This window comes from Pseudophryne corroboree, chromosome 2, assembly GCF_028390025.1.
Source record: "Pseudophryne corroboree isolate aPseCor3 chromosome 2, aPseCor3.hap2, whole genome shotgun sequence".
Classification (NCBI taxonomy): Eukaryota; Metazoa; Chordata; class Amphibia; order Anura; family Myobatrachidae; genus Pseudophryne; species Pseudophryne corroboree.
Window position 1 is genome coordinate 1,007,609,352 of NC_086445.1, and position 23,071 is coordinate 1,007,632,422.

Below are 23,071 nucleotides of genomic sequence, written 5' to 3' on the forward strand. Positions count from 1 at the left end.
CCATCGTGTTGACATTTGGCCAATCCCACCTGTCCACAATCTGCTAGAAGATTCACTACTGGAGGCACCATTCACTAGGCTGAAAGTTGTGACTAATAAGGATAACTGCTAACCCGCAGTAATGTAACTAGTTGCTTGATCTTACTAGTCTCTCATGCCCACGACCTTTTTAGTGCATTTAGGAAAGTGATTTAGTAAAGTGGCCAACTGAATCTTGATGGTCTAACCTAGCAAGACTGATGGTCTTCTAAGCAAAGTATAAGAAAAACTGCTGAGTTCACTACCTTGGACGACCACAGTCCAAAACACAGAGCTGAAGAACAATGGTCCCTAACCTTGAAGGCTGGCATCTTGTCCCCAGTCGACCAGTACCAAATGACGAACTGGCAACTACTAATAAGGCAATAATCTAAGCAACCAGTAGGGTGAGAAGCAACAGAGGAGACCACCGGGTAATCTTCTAATACGGGGAAACCTCTACCATTTTGATATTAGTTCAATCTGGTACACTTAATAAAAATGAGCAATTGTCACTGCATCAATGTGGCAAACCTTTCCTAGGACCTTCATACAACCGATACATATCTGCAATGTAACCAGGGCTACACAAGTCCACGCAGAGATAGGGTTTTTGTCCTCTGGCAAAAACACCCTCTGCTGTCAGGTGTGGCACATAAGCCCCAAAAAGCTCATCAAAAAAAGTGTCAGGGAGTATTTTATGTAATTATCTAACCTTGAGATTCTAAGATTTTGCCTGGAGCAAGGCCAGGGAGCTCATGAGTGGTAGACCATTCAGGCAGTGGGTGACTTACCACCCTGGATCTGAGAAGGGCATCACATCACATACATCAGGGGTGGCCAACCAGTCAGAGGCAAAGAGCCAGAAAAGATCTGTAGTCAAGTGAAAGAGCCATTATTATGCGCACGGGAAAAAATGGGGGCGTGGCCTAGCTGTCACAAAGCCACACCCGATTTTTGTGCGCACACCTTTCAATGACGTTTTTGTGAGTATGACCTTGTATCACAACCGTTTTTAGTCACGTTGTACATGGCACATACATATAATGCCCCTGTACAGTGCTACTTACAAATAATGCTGCAGTGTTACAAGTAGAAAAAAAATAAAAAATCTGTCAGTGGTATTGTGCGCGCCAAAAAACGGGTGCCTTCATAGTGCCAGATACACACGCCGCCCCCCCTCCCACCCAGTGCCAGATACACACATGCCCCCCACCAGTGCCAGATACACACATGCCGCCCCCCGTGCCAGATACACACATGCCGGCCCCCCCGTGCCAGATACACACATGACCCCCCCCCCGTGCCAAATACACACATGCCCCCCCCCAGTGCCACATACACACATGCCACCCCCACCAGATACACACATGCCACCCCCACCAGATACACACATGCCCCCCCCCCCCCGTGCCACATACACACATGCCCCCCCCTTCAGTGCCAGGTGCACACATGCCGCCCCCCCAGTGCCAGCTGCACACATGCGCCCCCTCCCCCAGTGCCTGGTGCACACATGCCCCCCCCCCCAGTGCCAGGTGCACATATGCCCCCCCAGCACCAGGTACATCCTACTTCCCCAGTGCTGCTGCTCTGCCTAGTCTGCCGTGTGGTGTGTGAGGGGAGGAGAGACAGCGTGCGCTTCTCCTGCCCCTCAGTCTCCGGCGGCGGTGTATATCTCCAATCAGGCACCGGTCTGTGAGCCAATCAAAGCTCGCGGTCTGGCAGCCAATCAGGAGCCTTAGCTGCTGGTCTACGAGCTCTAATTGGCTCACGGGCCCGGACCCTTAGAAACGATAATCAGCGTGCCTGGCGGTGGGAGCAGGGAGCCGACCGAGCCACATGCAGAGGGAGAAAGAACCGTATGCAGCTTGACCACCGCTGACGTGTATGATATTTGTGAACACACTTGTCGCTGTTTCCAGCTCCAACAGCAGGGTCTGAAACTTTAATTTGGCACAGGATGGCAAACCAGGATGGAAAAAACAGGATGTTAATGACTGACATCAAGGGCTCTATCTTGCACCTGTCCACACAGACACACCTGAACATTCAGTGAATGGAGATGGAGAAAAGAGCAACCCTGTTAGTGAACAAAAAGATACAGATGAAAGAACCAGTCATGCTGTTTATTAAAGTGTTTGAGGACTCACGGAGCAAAGAACAGAGCCCTGATTTTCTGACAGCCTTATCGTAGACACAAAAGCAGCTGAACCTAGGTCCCTTCAATATAGACTCATTAAAGGTGAGTTAGTAACTCGTAAATCCTGTGGCCTGAGAAAGAATCCTACCCAGTCCTGGAGCTAACAATACATCCACAAAGTGTGTAAGAAAACCCAGAGCCCACTTACACTCTGCGTCCACGTCCCATATCCAAAAGTGTGCAGCATACTAGCCCCAAGAAGCTCAATTTCCATACCAGAGCAATTCAGTGGCCTCATGGGCATTCTTCACCAGAGATCTCAAGTCGAAATCCAGATGCAATGCCAATTGCCCAAATCACCTCTCCACTGACTTACCAAAAGTAAGAGAAATTAAGCAGGGTTCAAGGAAAGTCACTGATGCCATATAATGGTGGCCTCAGTTTCTCTGATCATAAGACAGAAATATTCAGAACAGGAAGGGTGGTATCTTATAAATGGCAACTACCCAGCGGTTCACCATATACTAGGGAGAGGATATAGGGCCTGCAACTTGTATGAGACTATGGGGTCTATTTACTAAGCTTTGGATAGATATAAAGTGGACGGAGATTAAGTACCAGCCAACCAGCTCCTGTCATTTTTCAAACCCAGCCTGTAACATGGCAGTTACAAGCGGATTGGCTGGTCCTTTATCTCGGTCTAGTTTATCTCCATCAAGGCTTAGTAAATAGACCCTTTTATATCTATGACCACAGTTTACTATGTAGGTCTTCCAGTTGAGCAGAAGAGGTGAAAGAAAGATCAGTCTCTGTTTCCTCTTAATGAGCAAGCTGTCTAGAACCTCATATACCTCACAGTCCCTTACCTCCAGTGTTTGCTGGATGGCATTGTCCTGAATATTCCACAATCAACAGTCTGTTAACCCTGGGAGGAAAACCTAGAGTCAGTATCTTTCAGTCTAGAGAACCGCCATTGCTTCAAAGTTCTAGATGTGGGGGAAGTTGCCAACTCCAAGGCAGAGGAAACCTGTACTAGGCCCCTTACTGACCTTGAGCCCAAGCCAGCTCATCATGCATTGCTACGAGAATGGACCTGGTTGAGAGGCTCAGGGAAGACTCCACAAGGCTGCTATGGGAGGAGCAGAGAGCACAGGGAATCTACGCCAGACTGGGCACAAAGCAGGACAGTTCTTAGAGAAATATACAGATGGTGGGAAAAAAAAAACCCTTTGCCCAAGGTACTCCTTCAGGCAGGGCCTTGGATGTACTCCACTTTCCATATAAACAAGGAAGAAAAGTACAGATGGAGAAATTGTGCTTCCCATGGAATAAACTAGAGTTTAAAAAAATAAAAAAAATAAAAATAGGATTTTCATTACCTACCGGTAAATCCTTTTCTCGTAGTCCATAGAGGATGCTGGGGTCCACATTAGTACCATGGGGTATAGACAGGTCCCTTGGGAGCCATGGGCACTTTAAGAGTTTAATAGTGTGGGCTGGCTCCTTTCTCTATGCCCCTCCTACCAGACTCAGTCTAGAAACTGTGCCCGAGGAGACGGACAAACTTCGAGAAAAGGAAATACACAGATAGTGGTGAGATTCATACCATCTCACACATAACAAGGTAAACCAGGCTAACTTGCCTGAATAACTTCAGCAACAGCTGAACAACAGTACTTAAGGTAATAATGCAGTACTTAACCAAGTAACAAGGCAGTACCGAACTAAGCAACTACTGCAGGAAAACGAAGCGCTGGGCGGGCGCCCAGCATCCTCTATGGACTACGAGAAAAGGATTTACCGGTAGGTAATTAAAATCCTATTTTCTCTTACGTCCTAGAGGATGCTGGGGTCCACATTAGTACCATGCGGATGTACCAAAGCTCCCAGTCTGGTAGCGAGAGCGCGGAGGCTCCTGCAGAACCGATTGACCAAACTTTAGGTCCTCAGAGGCCAAAGTATCGAACTTGTAGAATTAGCAAACGTGTTCGACCCTGACCAAGTAGCTGCTCGGCAAAGCTGTAAACCCGAGACACCCCGAGCTGCCCAGGAAGAACCCACTTTAAGAGTAGAGTGGGCCTTAATGGATTTCGGACACAGCAAACCTGCCGTAGAATAAGCATGCTGAATAGTAAACCTGATCCAGCGAGAACTTGTCTGCTTAGAAGCAGGACACCCAATCTTGTTGGGATCATAAATGACAAACAGAGCGTCCGACTTCATGTGACGCGCAGTCCTCTTCACATTATATCTTCAAAGCCCTCACAACATCCAAGGACTTTGAGGAGTCAGTAGCCACTGACACCACAATAGGCTGGTTGATATGAAAAGCCGACACAACCTTTGGAAGAAACTGCTGACGCGTCCTGAGCTCAGCTCTATCCTCATGGAAAATTAAGTAGGGGCTTTTACAGGACAAAGCCCCCAATTCTGACACACGTCTAGCAGATGCCAATGCCAACAAAGTGACAGCCTTCCAAGTGAGAAACTTGACCTCAACCTCCTGTAAAGGCACGAACCAATCCGATTGCAGGAACTGCAGCACCACGTTAAGATCCCAAGGTCCCGTAGGAGGCACAAAGGGAGGTTGGATGTGAGGAACCCCTTTCAAGAAAGTCTGAACCTCAGGGAGGGCAGCCAATTGTTTCTGGAAGAAGATGGACAAGACCGAAAGCTGGACTTTTATGGAGCCCAGGCGCAAGACCACATCCACCCCTGCTTGCAGAAAGAGGAGATACCGTCCAAGTTGAAACTCCACCATAGGAAACTTCTTGGATTTACACCAAGACACGTACTTTTCCAAATCCGATGGTAATGTTTTGGCGTTACTCCTTTCCTAGCCTGTATCAGGGTAGGAATAACCTTGTCCGGAATGCCCTTCCGAACTAAGATCTGCCGTCAAATGTAGCCGTGTTAAGTCTTGATAAGCGAACGGCCCCTGTTGCAGAAGGTCCTCTCAAAGAGGAAGAGGCCTCGGGTCTTCCAGCAGTAACTCCAGAAGATCTGCGTACCACGCTCTTCTTGGCAAGTCCAGAGCAGTGAGGATCGCCTGAACTCTTGCTTTTGTTACGAGTTTTAGAATTCTTGGGATGAGTGGAAGTGGAGGGTACACGGACTTGAACACCCATGGAGTTACCAGGGCGTCCACCGCCACTGCCTGTGGATCCCGCAACCTGGAACAGTACCTCCGAAGCTTATTGTTAAGGCGGGAGGCCATCAAGTCTATCTGAGGTACACCCCAAAGTTTGTTACCTCCGTGAACACCTCCGGATGGAGGACCCACTCTTCCGGATGGAGATCGTGTCTGCTGAGGAAGTCCGCTTCCCAGTTGTCCACTCCCGGAATGAAGATTGCTGACAGCGCCACTGCGTGCTTTTCTGACCAAGGGAAGATCCTTGTTACCTCCGACATTGCAGCCCTACTCTTCGTTCCGCACTGTCGGTTTATGTATGCCATCGTCGTTACATTGTCCGACTGCACCTGAATGGCTTGATCTTGTAGAAGATGTGCCGCTTGTAGAAGACAGTTGTAGACGTCCCTTAGTTCCAGAATGTTTATAAAAGAATGGATTCCAGACTTGACCACCTTCCTTGGAAGGTTTATCCCCTTGGGTGACAGCGCCCCAAACTCTGAGACTTGCATCCGTGGTTAGAAGGATCCAGTTCTGAATCCCGAACCTGCAGCCTTCGAGAAGGTGAGGCATTTGTAGCCACCGTAGGAGTGAAATCCTGGCTTCCGGCGACAGCCGTATACTCTGGTGTATGTGCAGGTGAGATCCCAACCACTTGTCTAAAAGATCCAGTTGGAAGGACCGCGCATGAAATCTTCCATACTGCAGAGCCTCGTAGGAGGCAACCATCTTCCCCAGAAGGCGAATGTATTGATGAACTGATACCTGGGCAGGCTTCAAGACATCCCGGACCATTGTTTGTATCACCAACGCCTTCTCCACTGGTAGAAACACCCTCTGCACTTCCGTGTCGAGAATCATCCCCAGGAAAGACAATCTCCTTGTCGGCTCCAAATGTGAATTTGGAAGATTGAGAATCCATCCATGATCCCTGAGCAGTCGAGTCGTGAGAGCAATGGACTGAAACAACCTCTCCCTGGACGACGCCTTTATCAGCAGATCGTCCAGATATGGAATTATGTTCACTCTCAGTCTACGGAGTAGCATCATCATCTCTGCCATTCACTGCTCTCAGAGACTCCATTTTGAACTTGAATTCCCTCAAACAAGGGTTTAACGACTTCAGGTTCAAAATTGGTCTGACCGAACCATCCGGTTTCGGTACCACAAATAGGTTTGAATAGTAACCCTTGCTTTACAGATGAGGTGGAACCGGAACAATGACATTTGCCCTTTCCAATTTTTGAATGGCTTCCTGTAGGATAGCCCTTTCGGTCAGCAAAGCTGGTAAGCCTGATTTGAAGAATCTGCAAGGTGGGAGCTCTTGAAATTCCAGCCTGTACTGAAAAGTCTGAGTCTCGCTCCCACCTGCCCGCTCTCCAGGCTGAGAGGTCCATCGTCATGCTGAAGATTTTGAGGAAAGAGCGCCAGGCTTCTGTTCCTGGGAACCTGCAGGTGCAGGTTTTCTGGATTTTCTCCGACCACCTCTGAAGAAAGTGGTAGGGACTTTGGACTTCTTAACCTTTGCGGTCCGAAAGGACTGCATTATAGATGCATAAAAAGATTTCTTTGGTGTCTGAGTGGCTGAGGGAAGAAAGGTTGACTTACCCGCGGTTGCCGTGGAGATCCATGCATCCAAAGCTTCCCCAAAGAGAGCCTGACCAGCGAAGGGGAGGTTCTCCACACTTATCTTGGATTCCGAGTCTGCAGACCATTGGCGCGGCCAGAGTCCCCTGCGTGCCGAGACAGCCATGGAAGATATCCTTGCAGTCAGATGACCCAGGTCCTTCATGGCCTCCACCATGAAACCTGCAAAATCCTGTATTTTACGTAAAACCATTTCAATGTCACTTCTATCCATAGAATCTAATTCTTCTAGTTATGTCAGACCACTTTACTATGGCTTTAGAAATCCATGCACAGGCAATAGTGGGCTTTAACGCCACGCCTGAAGCAGTGTATATGGATTTGAGTGTAGTCTCAATTTTGCGGTCTGCCGGTTCTTTCTAAGCGGTAAACCCAGGGACCGGTAAAACCACCTTTCTAGACAGTCTAGATACAGAACTGTCTACTATAGGGGGGGGGGGGGGGGGCTTTTCCACTTTTCCTATCCTCCTAAGGAAAGGGAAAAGCAACCAGAACCCTCTTTGGGATCTGGAATATTTTTCCTCCGGGTTTCCCCAGGATTTTTCAAATAATGCGTTCAATTCCTTAGACGCAGGAAAATTCAGGGAGGCTTTCTTATTGTCTGTAAAGTAAGCCTCCTCGACCTGCTCAGGTGCTTTTTCAGTAATGTGTAACACATCCCTAATGGCCTCAATCATGAGCTGCACCCCCTTTGCAAGGGATGCTCCACCACCCCGCATATCCCCCTCACCGTCTCCCGTAATCAGAGTCGGTATCCGTGTCGACTTGCATAATTTGGGCAAGAGCACGCTTCCTTGGGCATATACCAGGGGAGTTTGAGGAGGCTATGGGAACAGAACCAGACAAAACCTCTACAGATTTTCAGTCTCATTATGAGTTATCCTAAATGAAATCTGGGATATCATTCCCTTAAGTGAAGCCACCCACAACGGTTCGGATTCAGAAGGCTGAGACATGGTATTACATTCCTGAGTACATGGAATGGATTCCTCTGGGGAAGATACATACTCTGCAGCACAAGACACAGAGTCCCTGGACATGGTAATGAATCCTATTGGAGAAAGAGCGCTATATAAATAAAATTATTATTATTATTATTAATATTATTAAAATGTACACACAAAGGAAAATGTCAGACAGTTTCCCCCAAGTACCTTCAGAGAGACACAGTGTTAATGGAGCCAGCACCCACACAGCGCCCCAGTATGCAGTTATATCATAAAAGCCTGGCGCTGACTGTGCAACCTTAATAGACCACACAGTTAAAATTGTGAATAACACTCTCTCCCCCCCTGCTATAACCCCCTGGTACCGCACAGGATAGCTGGATATATGTGGAGGGTCAGCACTCCTGTCAGTGTCTCTGTGTGCTGATCTGCAAAGAGAAAATGGCGCTAGTGAGCTGCTGGATACGCTCTGAGGAGAAGCTCCGCCCTCTGTCATGGCACGTCTTCTCGCACTTTATGATTATACTCGCCTGAGGTAAATGACACAGCTGGCAGTAGAACACATTCCTTGATAGCCCAGTGACCAGTTTTAAGGGTGTTGCGCTGGCCCAGGGCGCCCCTCACAGCGACGCACCGTAGTACCGCTGAGCCCTCTGGAGCGCAGCCTTAACGCTGCGCTCCTACCCTGATGCCGCCATTCACACCGGCTCCCCGCTTGTCGGGCTGCCGGTAATCTACTCACCAACGACGTCTTCTGGCTCTGTTAGGGGGTGGCGGCATGCTGCGGGAGTGAGCGGCCGCCTCGGGGGCTAGCGATCATCACCCTCAGGAGCTCAGTGTCCTGTCAGCGGAGATAGTGGCCATTAACCTCAGAGGGTTGGACACTACTCCTTCCCTAAGTCCCATGAGCAGGGAGGCTGTTGCCAGCAGCCTCCCTGTGCCTAACTCTATTTAAAATAATAAAACTAGAAAAACTCCTATGGAGCTCTCCTAGCTGTGACCGGCTCCTCCGGGCACATTTTCTAAACCGAGTCTGGTAGGAGGGGCATAGAGGGAGGAGCCAGCCCACACTATTAAACTCTTAAAATGTCCATGGCTCCCAAGGGACCCGTCTATACCCCATGGTACTAATGTGGACCCCAGCATCCTCTAGGACGTAAGCGAAAGAAGGTTGTAACGTGTTGGTAAAGGTTTATGGACACCCTTTTATTGTATAGTTAAGGTCTTACACTCAGAATCGCCACATTTATACACTGCAGCGCCAAAAGTCATGGGATAGAAGTACGTTAAGATATTGGTAGTTGGCGCCACCGTACTGTGGCAACTTGGAAATGCCCAGACCTGCATCAGTATAATCTGACATATCGTGAGTCAGTTTGAACACCGGCTAGGCTGCTCACGGCAACACAACGTAAATTTTTGGCGTTCGAATGAGGCATGATAGTGGGTGCCCAATGGATGGGACATTCCATTTCTGAAGTTTTGTGGACATTCAACATTCCTCGCTCTACAGTGTCACATGTGTACCAGGAATACCTCATTGAAGGCACTACCATGCACATTCAATGCAGGAGGTACCAGAGCCATAGCCAACAGGTCAGTGCAGCATTCTTATGTTTCTATGGTATATAGTAGCAAAAGATCCACCAGAGTACCCCTGTTAACACTACAACACTGGACACAGCGCAGGCTGGTGGTGGTCCCATAATAGTGTGGGGGTTGTCCATGTGGCATGGGTTGATTCCGCTGGTCTGTCTGAACAAGTTGTTCACTGGTAACTGCTACGTTGCAGTGCTTGGTGACCATTTGCAGCCCTTCGTGGACTTCATGTACCTCCTCAATGATGGAATCTTCCAAGCAGGATAATGCACTGCGTCATCGGTCCCAAGTTGTCCAAATTTGGTTCAAGGAGCATTCTGGGGAGTTCCAATGAATGGTGTGGCCACTACATTCGTCTGACATTAACCCAGTTGAGCATTGATGGGATATAGTGGAGAAGTCCATTCGCTCCCAAGATCCTGCCCCTACAAATATCAGGGAGCCATGGTAAGCTCTCCAGACGGCATAGGTCAACATCTCTCCAGAGGTCTTCTGTCCACTTGTGGAATCAATGCATTTCGCTGGGCTACAGGTGGTCCTAACACAATACTAGGCATCTATACCATGACTTTTGTCCCTTCAGTATATTTTCCACCAAGGTTTCTTCAATGAGCACAAGCCAATACAGTTAGATGTGAGCATGACCACTATATGGAGTCCTAGTGTAAAAAATATCTTACCCGTGATTTTTTATTTGGCGTGTATAGCCTGGCATTGGAGAAAACTAATCTCATATCCTCACACAATTCCAGGGGACTTCTGTAATTCCTGGCTGACAATTTTTCCTTTATGGTCCCAAAATCCATAGGTGTTTTTATAATGATCTCGTAATCCTACGGAAAAAGAAAAATAATCGTTATGGCAGACTTACTGTTGATGACGCTAGTTCTTCCAAATCCACAGGATAACACTGGGATATGAGGTAGCGACAGCAGCTTGGCACCAAACGATCAAAGCTTTCGGCCTCCCAGCATGCAACGGGACCGTCCCTATATCCCCGCCTCCTGGCTCAGGCTAATCAGTTGTTTTTCCAAAGCTCAAGGCAGGAGCATCATAGAGAGCCCTAATCAGGCGAGAAGAAGACACATGCTCACCCTTACGTACAAGGAGGAAGAGTTTAGTGAGTGAAAGGATCCTCAAATCAGGTGTGTCAGGGTGGGATCCCTGTGGACTTAGGAGAAATAGCGTTATCAACGGTAGGTCTACCATAACGATTATTTCTCAGGCAGGGTCCACAGGTTATCCACAGGATAACATTGGGATGTCCCAAAGCAATTTAGTGGTGGGGACGGTTCCTGATTGGACAGGAGAATCCTTCGCCTGAAATAAGCGTCCTGAGAAGCAAATGTATCAAAGGCATAATATCTAATGAATGTGTTAATGGAAGACCATGTGGCTGCCTTACATATCTGTTCTGCTGAAGCACCATGTTGGGCCCCCATGATGGACCTACCTTACTAGTAGAGTGAGCAGAGACAATAGCCATTACAGGGAGATCAGCTTCAGAATATGCTACTGAGATAGTCATCCGATGCCACCTCGCCAGTGTCTGCTTATCAGCCTGCCATCCTCTCTTGTGAAATCCGTAGAGAACGAAGAGTGTGTCTGTTTTTCTGATGACACTGGTACAATCCACGTAGATCCTTAAGTCACGGACTACGTACAGCGATGCATCTCCCGTAGAAAGGTCCGGGCCCTGGAAGGCCGGGACTATGATTTCTTCGTTAAGGTGGAATTTAGACATAACCTTAGGAAGATACCCAGATTTAGTTCTGAGAACTGCTCTATCTGGATAAAAAAAAAAAAAAAAACAGAAAAGGTGGGCGACATAAAGAGCCTAAATCTGAAACTCTTCTAGCTGAAGCAATAGCCAGTAGAAAGAGAACTTTAGCAGTCAAACATTTAAGATCCACTTGTTTTAGTAGTTCAAATGGGGCAACCTGAAGGGCCTTAAGGACTAAACTTAAGTCACAAGGCACTGTAGGAGGAACAAAAGGAGGTTGAATGTGCAGCATTCCCTGGAAAAAAAGTGCCCACGTTCTGTAGGTTAGCAATTTTTTTCTGGTAAAAAAAGAATATACAGTCAATGCGGATACTTGCACTCTCAAGGAAGCCACCCGTAGACCTTTGTCCATACCTGCCTGAAGAAATGCTAGGACTCTGGAAACTCTGAAAGACCTAGGGTCAATTTTCCGGCCACTGCACCATTGAATATATGCTAGCCATATTCGGTGATAAATGCGAGCTGAGGAAGGTTTCCTTGCTCTGAGCACTGTTTGAATTACCTGTTGTGAAAATCCTCTTTCTTTCTGGATGGAAGTCTCAAGAGTCACGTTGTCAAAGACAGTCGATCCAGGTGCTTGTGATAGCAAGGACCCTGAGACAGTAGATCTGGACCTTGAGGTAGTAGGAATGGAGCATCCATCGACAGACTCTGCAGATCTGTGTACCAATGTCTTCTGGGCCAAGCTGTGGCTATTATTAACACGGCGCCCCTTCCTCGTTTCGCCTTTCGCATCACCCTGGGTAACAAGGCGATTGGTGGAAACAAATAGGCCAGACGAAAGTCCCATATCACTGACAGGGCATCCACAAAGATAGCTTTGGGATCCTTTGTTCTTGACCCATACGCGGGAACTTTGTTGTTCTGACGTGACGCCATGAGATCTATCTCCGGTAACCCCCATTTGTCTATCAGAATTTTGAAGACTTCTGGGTGTAAAGCCCATTCGTTTGCATGAAGGGTGTGTCGACTGAAAAAATCTTTTTCCCAGTTTAGGACTCCCGGAATGAACACTGCGGACAACGCTGGATGATGAAGTTCTGCCCACTTTAACGTGCGACTTACCTCCTTCATTGCATTCTGGCTGCGAGTTCCTCCCTGATGGTTGAGGTACGCTACTGCCGTTGCATTGTCCGAGCGGATTTGAACTGGTTTCCCATGAAGGATGTACTTTGCCTGAATAAGTGCCATATATATGGCCCGAAGTTCCAATATATTTATTGGCAGGAAACTTTCTTCATTGGTCCACTGCACCCTGGAAATAACTCCTTCCCGACTCCGCTCCCCAGCCCTGAAGACTGGCATCCGTTGTCAGAATTTCCCAATCTGATATCCAAAAGGGTCTCCCTTTGTCCAGATGAGATGTCTGCAACCACCAGGCTAATGACCTCCTTACTTCCAGAGGAAGGACCATAGTCTGCATTTTTATTGTGTGATGAAAACCATTCCATTTGTAAAAAATAAGAAGTTGCAGAGGCCTTAGGTGGAACTGAGCATACTCCACCATGTCGAATGTCAACACAATCAACCCCATCACACGCATTGCGGCGTGAATGGATACCCCTTGACTGTGTAGCAGCTCCTGAATCCTTGACTGAATTTTGGATATTCTGTTCAGAGGCTGAATTACTCTCTGAAGACCTGAATCCAGCACAGCCCCCAAATGAGTCATCCATTGTGTGGGAACCAGGGACAACTTTGCCCAATTTATGAGCCAACCGTGTCTCTGTAAACAAGTTATTGTCTGATGCAGAGGACACTGAAGCAATTCCTGAGATTGTGCCAGGAGTAATAAATCGTCGAGGTATGGAAAAATCCTTATCCCCTGCTGACGGAGAGAAGATGCCATTACCACCATAATTTTGGTGAATACTCTGGGACCTGTGGCCAGTCCAAATGGTAGGCCTGAAACTTAAAATTATGCTGGAAGATAGCAAACCTGAGATAGCGCTGATGGGACAGTGCTATAGGAACATGTAAGTAAGCATCCTGGATATCCAGGGATACCATCAAATCCTCCGGCTCCATGGCCAAAATAGTGGAACGTAAAGTCTCCATATGAAACAGAGGCACCTAAATGTACTTGATCAGCACTTTGAGATTGAGTATGGGCCGGTACGACCCATTTGACTTTAGGACTAGAAACAGTTTGGAGTAAAAACCCTGTCCTTGTTGCGCAGGAGTATTTGGAATTATCACTCCTCACTGAAGCAACTTCTGAACTGTCTCTTCCATAGCCCTGGTCTTCGATTCCACTGAAGACGGGTTGGTACAAAAAGACCTTTGAGGAAAGTGCATCTTGAAAGCAAATGCATAACCGTGAGATACAGCTACTTACACCCAGGCATCTGTGGCAGACTGCTGCCAGATCTGTGCAAACTGAAGTCTGCCTCCCACCCTGGGGTCCCCCAGGTGGGGAGGCCCACACCATCAGGCTGATGGCTTATCTTCTGATTTGGACGCCGGTCCTCTGGTAGCCCAATGCTTTTTAGTCTTACCAGACTTGTCAGATTGAGACTGTTTGCCATAACCCTTTCCTTTTGCTTTTCCTTGAGTCCGAATGGGCCGAAAAGCTGGAAATCTAGGCTTGGATTTGTGTGTGGAAGGAAACTTTACTTTCTTGGAATCTGTTTCTTACTCCAAAATGCTGTTTCATTCTCTAACAAAAAGAATATATCTAGTAAAGGGCAAAGACTCCATGTACGTAGCCAAAACGCTGTGCGAGCTGCTACTGCTGAGGCTGATGACTGAGAGGCAAATGTACCCTTATCCAAAGCGGCTTCTTCCATAAAAATAGCCTCCTGTTTGATATGTGCAATATGGGATTTTTGCGCTCTAGATGCCATTGAAAGATCCTCCAATGCATCAGCCCAGGCTGCCACTGCTTTCGCCATCCAGGCTGAAGCCATGGCTGATCTTATGATTGCCCCAGACAGAGAGAAAATGGTTTTTAGAAAACCATCTATTTTCCTATCCGTGACATCATTTAATGATGTTGAAGGCAGAGGTAATGTAGATAATTCGCACCAATCGAATGGCATGTGTATCTACTTTGGGAGCCACCTCCCATTTTAAACAGTCCCCAGCAGGAAGAAGATAATAGGAATTCCACTTCTTTGGAATTCTAAACTTCTTACTGGGCATAACCCAGGACTCTTGCATAACTTCCGTCAGCTGTTCTGACCAAGGAATCTCAGTCCTAACTGTTTTGGGATGTTTAAACACAGGTGCCTTAGATTTTAATAAAGGCTCTGCTGCCTCCTCTAATGATATGACTTTCATAGCACTAATTAGCTCAGGTATATCCACAGAGCTGAGGCCTTCCTCCTCGTCTTTGTATGCAGACCTGGAGTGCGATGAGTCCACACCTCCGTCGAGTCCTCATCTGAAACGTGTAGACTGTGAAGATGGAAAGAAGGATTCCTGCACACTTTTCTAGAGGTACCTTAGAAAATGTCCAACAATAAGTATAATCAATTAATAAATATATAGTTCCAATAGGAAAAATAAGAATTTACTCACCGGTAATTCTATTTCTCGTAGTCCGTAGTGGATGCTGGGAACTCCGTAAGGACCATGGGGAATAGCGGGCTCCGAAGGAGACTGGGCACTCTAAAGAAAGAATTAGGACTACCTGGTGTGCACTGGCTCCTCCCTCTATGCCCCTCCTCCAGACCTCAGTTAGGGAAACTGTGCCCGGAAGAGCTGACACAATAAGGAAGGGATTTGGAATCCCGGGTAAGACTCATACCAGCCACACCAATCACACCGTACAACTCGTGGTACTATATCCAGTTAACAGTATGAACAACAACTGAGCCTCACGAACAGATGGCTCAGAACAATAACCCTTTAGTTAGGCAATAACTATATACAAGTATTGCAGACAATCCGCACTTGGGATGGGCGCCCAGCATCCACTACGGACTACGAGAAATAGAATTACCGGTGAGTAAATTCTTATTTTCTCTGACGTCCTAGTGGATGCTGGGTACTCCATAAGGACCATGGGGATTATACCAAAGCTCCCAAACGGGCGGGAGAGTGCGGATGACTCTGCAGCACCGAATGAGCAAACTCAAGGTCCTCCTCAGCCAGGGTATCAAACTTGTAGAATTTTGCAAATGTGTTTGAACCCGACCAAGTAGCAGCTCGGCAAAGTTGTAAAGCCGAGACCCCTCGGGCAGCCGCCCAAGAAGAGCCCACTTTCCTATTGGAATGGGCTTTTACAGATTTAGGATGCTACAGAATGTGCAAGTTGAATCGGGCTACAGATCCTGCGAGCAATCGTCTGCTTAGAAGCAGGAGCACTCAGCTTGTTGGGTGCATACAGGATAAATAGGGAGTCAGTTTTCCTGACTCCAGCCGTCCTGGAAACATATTTTCAGGGCCCTGACTACGTCCAGTAACTTGGAATCCTCCAAGTCCCGAGTAGCCGCAGGCACCACAATAGGTTGGTTCACATGAAAAGCTGAAACCACCTTAGGAAGGAATTGGGAACGAGTCCTCAATTCTGCCCTATCCATATGAAAAACCAGATAAGGGCTTTTACATGACAAAGCCGCCAATTTTGATACACGCCTGGCCGACGCCAAGGCCAACAGCATGACCACTTTCCACGTGAGGTATTTTAGCTCCACGGTTTTAAGTGGCTCAAACCAATGCGACCTTAGGAAATCCAACACCACGTTGAGATCCCACGGTGCCACTGGAGGCACAAAAGGGGGCTGAATATGCAGCACTCCTTTAACAAAAGTCTGAACTTCAGGCAGTGAAGCCAGTTCTTTTTGGAAGAAAATCGACAGAGCCGAGATCTGGACCTTAATGGAACCCAATTTTAGGCCCATAGTCACTCCTGACTGTAGGAAGTGCAGAAATCGACCGAGCTGAAATTCCTCCGTTGGAGCCTTCCTGGCCTCACACCAAGCAACATATTTTCGCCATATGCGGTGATAATGTCTTACGGTCACATCTTTCCTAGCTTTTATCAGCGTAGGAATGACTTCCTCTGGAATGCCCTTTTCTTTTAGGATCCGGTGCTCAACCGCCATGCCGTCAAACGCAGCCGCGGTAAGTCTTGGAACAGACAGGGCCCCTGCTGCAGCAGGTCCTGTCTGAGAGGCAGAGGCCATGGGTCCTCTGAGATCATTTCTTGAAGTTCTGGGTACCAAGCTCTTCTTGGCCAATCCGGAACCACAAGTATAGTAATTACTCCATTACTCCTCTCCTTCTTATTATTCTCAGTACCTTGGGTATGAGAGGCAGAGGAGGGAACACATAAACCGACTGGTACACCCACGGTGTCACTAGAGCGTCCACAGCTATCGCCTGAGGGTCCCTTGACCTGGCGCAATATCTTTTTAGCTTTTTGTTGAGGCGGGACGCCATCATGTCCACCTGTGGCCTTTCCCAACGGTGTACAATCATTTGGAAGACTTCTGGATGAAGTCCCCACTCTCCCGGGTGGAGGTCGTGCCTGCTGAGGAAGTCTGCTTCCCAGTTGTCCACTCCCGGAATGAACACTGCTGACAGTGCTAACACATGATTTTCCGCCCATCGGAGAATCCTTGTGGCTTCTGCCATCGCCATCCTGCTTCTTGTGCCGCCCTGACGGTTTACATGGGCGACCGCCGTGATGTTGTCTGACTGGATCAGCACCGGCTGGTGTTGAAGCAGGGGTCTTGCCAGACTTAGGGCATTGTAAATGGCCCTTAGTTCCAGAATATTTATGTGTAGGGAAGTCTCCTGACTCGTCCATAGTCCTTGGAAGTTTCTTCCCTGTGTGACTGCCCCCCAACCTCGAAGGCTGGCATCTGTGGTCACCAGGACCCAGTCCTGTATGCCGAATCTGCGGCCCTCTAGAAGATGAGCACTCTGCAGCCACCACAACAGCGACACCCTGGTCCTTGGAGACAGGGTTATCAGCCGATACATCTGAAGATGCGATCCGGACCACTTGTCCAACAGATCCCACTGAAAGATCCTTGCATGAAACCTTCCGAATGGAATTGCTTCGTAAGAAGCTACCATCTTTCCCAGGACTCGCGTGCAGTGGTGCACCGACACCTGTTTTGGTTTTAGGAAGTCTCTGACTAGAGATGACAACTCCTTGGCCTTCTCCTCCGGGAGAAACACCTTTTTCTGTTCTGTGTCCAGAACCATCCCCAGGAACAGTAGACGCGTTGTAGGAACCAGCTGCGACTTTGGAATATTCAGGATCCAGCCGTGCTGTTGTAGCACTTCCCGAGCTAGTGCTACTCCAATCAACAACTGTTCCCTGGACCTCGCCTTTATAAGGAGATCGTCCAAGTACGGGATAATTATAACTCCCTTTTTTCGAAGGAGTATCATCATTTCGGTCATTACCTTGGTAAATACCCTCGGTGCCGTGGACAGACCAAACGGCAACGTCTGGAATTGGTAATGACAGTCCTGTACCACAAATCTGAGGTACTCCTGGTGAGGAGGGTAAATGGGGATATGCAGATAAGCATCCTTGATGTCCAGTGATACCATGTAATCCCCTTCGTCCAGGCTTGCAATAACCGCCCTGAGCGATTCCATTTTGAACTTGAACCTTCTTATATAAGTGTTCAAGGATTTCAAATTTAAAATGGGTCTCACCGAACCATCCGGTTTCGGTACCACAAACATTGTGGAATAGAAACCCCGTCCCTGTTGAAGGAGGGGTACTTTGGTTATCACCTGCTGGGAGTACAGCTTGTGAATCGCCTCCAGCACCGTCTCCCCGTCTGGGGAGTAGTTGGCAAGGCTGATTTGAGGAAACGGCCAGGGGGAGACGTCTCGAATTCCAGCTTGTACCCCTGAGATACCACTTGTAGAATCCAGGGATCCACCCGTGAGCGAACCCACTGGTCGCTGAAGTTCCGGAGACGGGCCCCCACCGCACCTGGCTCCACCTGTGGAGCCCCAGCGTCATGCGGTGGACTTAGAGGAAGCGGGAGAGGACTTTTGTTCCTGGGAACTTGCTGTTTGGTGCAGCTTTTTCCCCCTACCTCTGGGCAGAAAGGACGCGCCTTTAACCTGCTTGCCTTTCTGGGGCCGAAAGGACTGTACCTGATAATACGGTGCTTTCTTTGGCTGTGAGGGAACATGGGGTAAAAATGTCGACTTCCCAGCCGTCGCTGTGGAAACGAGGTCCGAGAGACCATCCCCAAACAATTCCTCACCCTTGTAAGGCAAAACCTCCATGTGCCTTTTAGAATCCGCATCACCTGTCCACTGCCGAGTCCATAATACTCTCCTGGCAGAAATGGACATTGCATTTATTCTAGATGCCAGTTGGCAAATATCCCTCTGTGCATCTCTCATGTATAAGACTACGTCTTTAATATGCTCTACAGTTAGCAATATAGTGTCCCTGTCAAGGGTATCAATGTTATCAGACAGGGAATCTGACCACGCAGCTGCAGAACTGCACATCCATGCTGAAGCAATAGCCGGTCTCAGTATAATACCTGAGTGTGTGTATATACAGACTTCAGGATAGCCTCCTGCTTCTATCCGCAGGCTCCTTTAGGGCGGCCGTATCCGGAGACGGTAGTGCCACCTTCTTTGACAAGCGTGTGAGCGCTTTATCCACCCTAGGGGATGTCTCCCAACGTATCCTATCCTCTGGCGGGAAAGGGTACGCCCTTAGTAACTTTTTGGAAATTACCAGTTTCTTATCGGGGTAAACCCACGCTTCATCACACACTTCATTTAACTCTTCAGAAGGGGGAAAAACCACAGGTTGCTTTTGCTCCCCAAACATAATACCCTTTTTTGTGGTACCAGGGTTAATGTCAGAAATGTGCAACACATTTTTTATTGCCGTAATCATGTAACGGATGGCCCTATTGGAATGTACACTAGTCTCATCATAGTCGACACTGGAGTCAGTATCCGTGTCGACATCTGTGTCTGCCATCTGAGGTAGCGGGCGTTTTTGAGCCCCTGATGGCTTTTGAGACGCCTGGGCAGGCACGGACTGAGAAGCCGGCTGTCCCACATCTGCTATGTCATCAAACCTCTTATGTAAGGAGTTGACACTGTCACGTAATTCCTTCAACATATCCATCCACTTAGGTGTCGACCCCGCAGGGGGTGACATCACATTTATCGGCACCTGCTCCGCCTCCACATAAAGCCTCCTCATCAAACATGTCGACACAGCCGTACCGACACTCCGCACACACACAGGGAATGCTCTGACTGAGGACAGGACCCCACAAAGTCCTTTGGGGAGACAGAGAGAGAGTATGCCAGCACACACCACAGCGCTATAAATCACAGGGATGTACACTATAATGAGTGATTTTACCCTATAGCAGCTATATATATATATATATATATATATATATATATATATATATCTAAAAAGAGAGACAGGGGGGGCGCTTCATAGTGCAAAATCAATTTTTAATTATAAAAGCACACTGCTACTGCAGTTTAAAACACAGCGATATATGCCCGTACCAGAACAAACTCCGCTGTGGGCTTAATACCACATGATATATAACATATATAACATATAACATATATAACTACCAGCCAGTTAATTGTTTTAATTTTAATTAACTTAATGAAAGACACTTGTTTCCAGACATGGACGGTCTATGGTGCGTGCACTGTGTGTATTTTAATCATTGGAAGTAGCTGATTGGTGAGAACTGTTTTAAAAGGTAATGTCCGACGTTCAGCAAGCCAGCCCTCTGACGAAGTCTGTGACGAAACGCGTAGGGGCGTGGCTTGCTGACGTGTGTGGTCGTGCCCCCTCCTGCCTCGGTGGTTATCGACGGGTGACGGTGTCCCGACGTGCGGCGGCTGTATCCAGCGGTCCAGCGGCACGGGGCTGAGGTCCTGTCTCAGGAGATCTGCCGGAGGTTTGGAGAAATTGCCGGGGGCACTTGTGTGTTATATATCATGTGGTATTAAGCCCACAGCGGAGTTTGTTCTGGTACGGGCATATATCGCTGTGTTTTAAACTGCAGTAGCAGTGTGCTTTTATAATTAAAAATTGATTTTGCACTATGAAGCGCCCCCCCTGTCTCTCTTTTTAGATATCTGCCTTCCCGTGGAATTCCGGGTTATTTATGACGGCGGGGGAGCTGCGGTTCTATTGAAAAAAAAGGACACTGGTGCTTTCACTCTCTTTTGATTAGAGAAGTGTTTTTAAGCTACATAGGCTTAAGACTGTTTCATTCTGACTGAGCGCATCTGATTATGTTACTAATTTATGTATGTACCAACTGAATTCCAAATTAATCAGGTTGCAGCACAGGTGTTGTAGCTACTTGACAAAAGCACTTACCATCTGGAGAAGTCTTTCTGGCTGATTACTGTAGGAGGCTGTATTTATTTTTCCTCACCTTTTTTTATTTTTATTTTTAATTGTGTGCTATCAAAAATCTTGTTTGTTTTAATAATGTTCAGAAGTTCTGAGTATAGATCTAAACGTACACAAGAATGTGCAAGAATTTTTGAGGATTCTGTAAAAGAACCTAGTCAAAACTTGACGGAGACGGGCGTTGAGAATGATGAGGTGTATTACACATTAGAGAAATTACTCATTAAAGAGACAAAAACGTGGTGGGATGTGATGGGCCTTGAAAATTATATTAAACATGGGAGAATACCGAGGGGTTTAAGATTAACAAAAAATCCCACCATGGGCCAAGAAAATCCCCAATTTTTGAAAGAATGGTTCAGGATTTTAGATGAATGCTCAATGGAGCTAATGAGGCTATTGGTCTTTGAAAAGAAAAAAATTCTAAAAGAGGTAAAGATTTAGAACAGCTGGATATTAAATTGCAGGGTATAAAAGATACAGAGGTATTTATTAAAAATAAAAAAATCATAGATACTAAAGTTAAAAATATTGAAGAGAAGGTAATGGATACAAAAGTAAAAAAATTCCAGAGGGATAAGGAAGATTACCTTAAAAATCAGGTACGAACATGGCATCAGGAAAGAAGCATGAATAGAAATAAAAAAATTAATGTTATACAAAGAGAACAATTTTCCCAAAGGGTTAGATATGACTCCAGAAGGGATCAACCAAGACGTTGGCAAAATAGTCGCCCCCAGCAATGGGAGGGTAGAGAGAGGGATAGACAGTGGCGGGAACGGAAAAATTCAAACTACGGGAACCAATGGGAATATCCCAAACGTACTGGTAAATATGTTGCCACTGAGAGACCAAGAGGTTTTGTACATAGGAATAGGTTTGAGAGACTTAATTCGTATGGAACTAATGATAGAGAGGTTTTTTTAGAACAAGGAAACCAATGGAAAGACAGGCTGGGACACCAGACATTAAAAGAGTTGCCAGGCTCCCCAGGAGGAGTGAAAAGAAGATGGGCAGAAAAAGAGGTAGAAGAGCTACCAAGAAGAGAGGCAAAGGTGAGAAACCTGTAGCTGAAAATATGGATGAGGGCATTTTTAACATCTCAAGTACTACCCTGACATCTGTGGAAAAGGTTGTTTTGAAAAAAGGCCTGAATTATGCCCCCTCCTGTGGTCCAAATAAATTTAATTTGTATATAGATTTAGACCTTTACATGAGAAATTTGACGCTTAAACGCCATTTTCTGAGAAAATCAGATGCACCCATTAGGAACTGGGAAAATAAGAATTTGAGCACAAGCTCATTATCTGGTTTAAAATCAAAATCTACCTATTATCCTGTTGAATCAAAGGGTCCCTATATAGAATTATTCTCTAAAATAGTGAAGAACGACATAGACAAAATCCCTTGCTCCCTGAAAAATAAAAACCTAACAAAAAAGGAATTTGAAGCATTGAAAGGACTGGCTGATAATAAAAATTTAATCATTAAAAATGCTGATAAAGGGGGGGGGGGTAGTGGTTATGGATCGAGAGTACTATGAAAAAGAGGCATATAACCTTTTATTAGATAAAGTTTCTTATTCTAAACTTGAAAAGGATCCTACAAATGTCTTCCTAGAAGAACTTGAAGTACTACTAACTGAAGGTCTAAAGAATGGCAGTATCAACTTAGAGGAATATAATTATCTGCTTAACAAGAACCCAAGAGTGGCAACATTTTACCATATCCCTAAGATTCATAAAAATCTGTCTCATCCCCCAGGTCGCCCCATTATTAGTGGAATTGGATCACTGACGTCTAGACTCTCTGAATATATAGAAATATTTTTGAAAAAATATGTGGTAAAATTAGAATCTTATGTTCAGGATTCCACTCAAGTTTTGCAATTAGTCAGAGGTATAGAGTGGCAAAAAAAGTACTTGTGGTGCTCAATTGATGTACAATCTTTGTATACAGCTATCCCCCATAAAAAGGGAGTAGAAGCTGTAAGACAAACCCTGATCAATGATCCTGAAATGACTGAACATATGATCAACTTCCTGTGTAATTGTTTGGAATTTGTGTTGAAACATAATTACTTTACCTTCCTAGATGAGTGGTTTATACAACTGTGCGGGACTGCGATGGGCAGTATTTGTGCCCCAAGTCTAGCTAACCTTTACATGGGCCAGTGGGAAAGTGAAACACTGATTGGAGATATGAAAGAACATCTTGTTATTTTTAAGAGATATATTGATGATATCCTAATTATTTGGGATAGTAATGAAGTTGAATTTGAAAATTTTATGAGTAAAATCAACATAAATGAATTTAATCTCAAATTCACATATACTATAGGTGGGGAGCGAATAGAATTCCTTGATTTGGTACTTGACTCATCACAATCAGTCTATACTGGAGTAGTGGAAACATCAACACACTTTAAAAAGGTTGACAGCAATAGCTATTTGCA

General features: G+C 46.5%; 1 protein-coding gene across 2 annotated transcripts in view; it reads right to left on the reverse strand.

Annotated features, from left to right (window-relative positions):
* Positions 1–23,071, reverse strand: part of BRWD1 (bromodomain and WD repeat domain containing 1) — a 403,503-nt gene that overhangs the window by 31,899 nt on the left and 348,533 nt on the right. Inside the window, exons 35-36 of one of the 2 annotated variants that reach the window (XM_063956584.1) lie at positions 10,165–10,317; positions 3,005–3,086 (exon numbers count right to left, since the gene is read on the reverse strand). In XM_063956584.1, the coding sequence (XP_063812654.1) occupies positions 3,081–3,086; positions 10,165–10,317 (159 nt within the window). In that variant the 3' untranslated portion in view covers positions 3,005–3,080. Of the gene's footprint in view, positions 1–3,004; positions 3,087–10,164; positions 10,318–23,071 lie in introns of those variants that run through there. The other variant, XM_063956583.1, reaches the window with a different exon arrangement.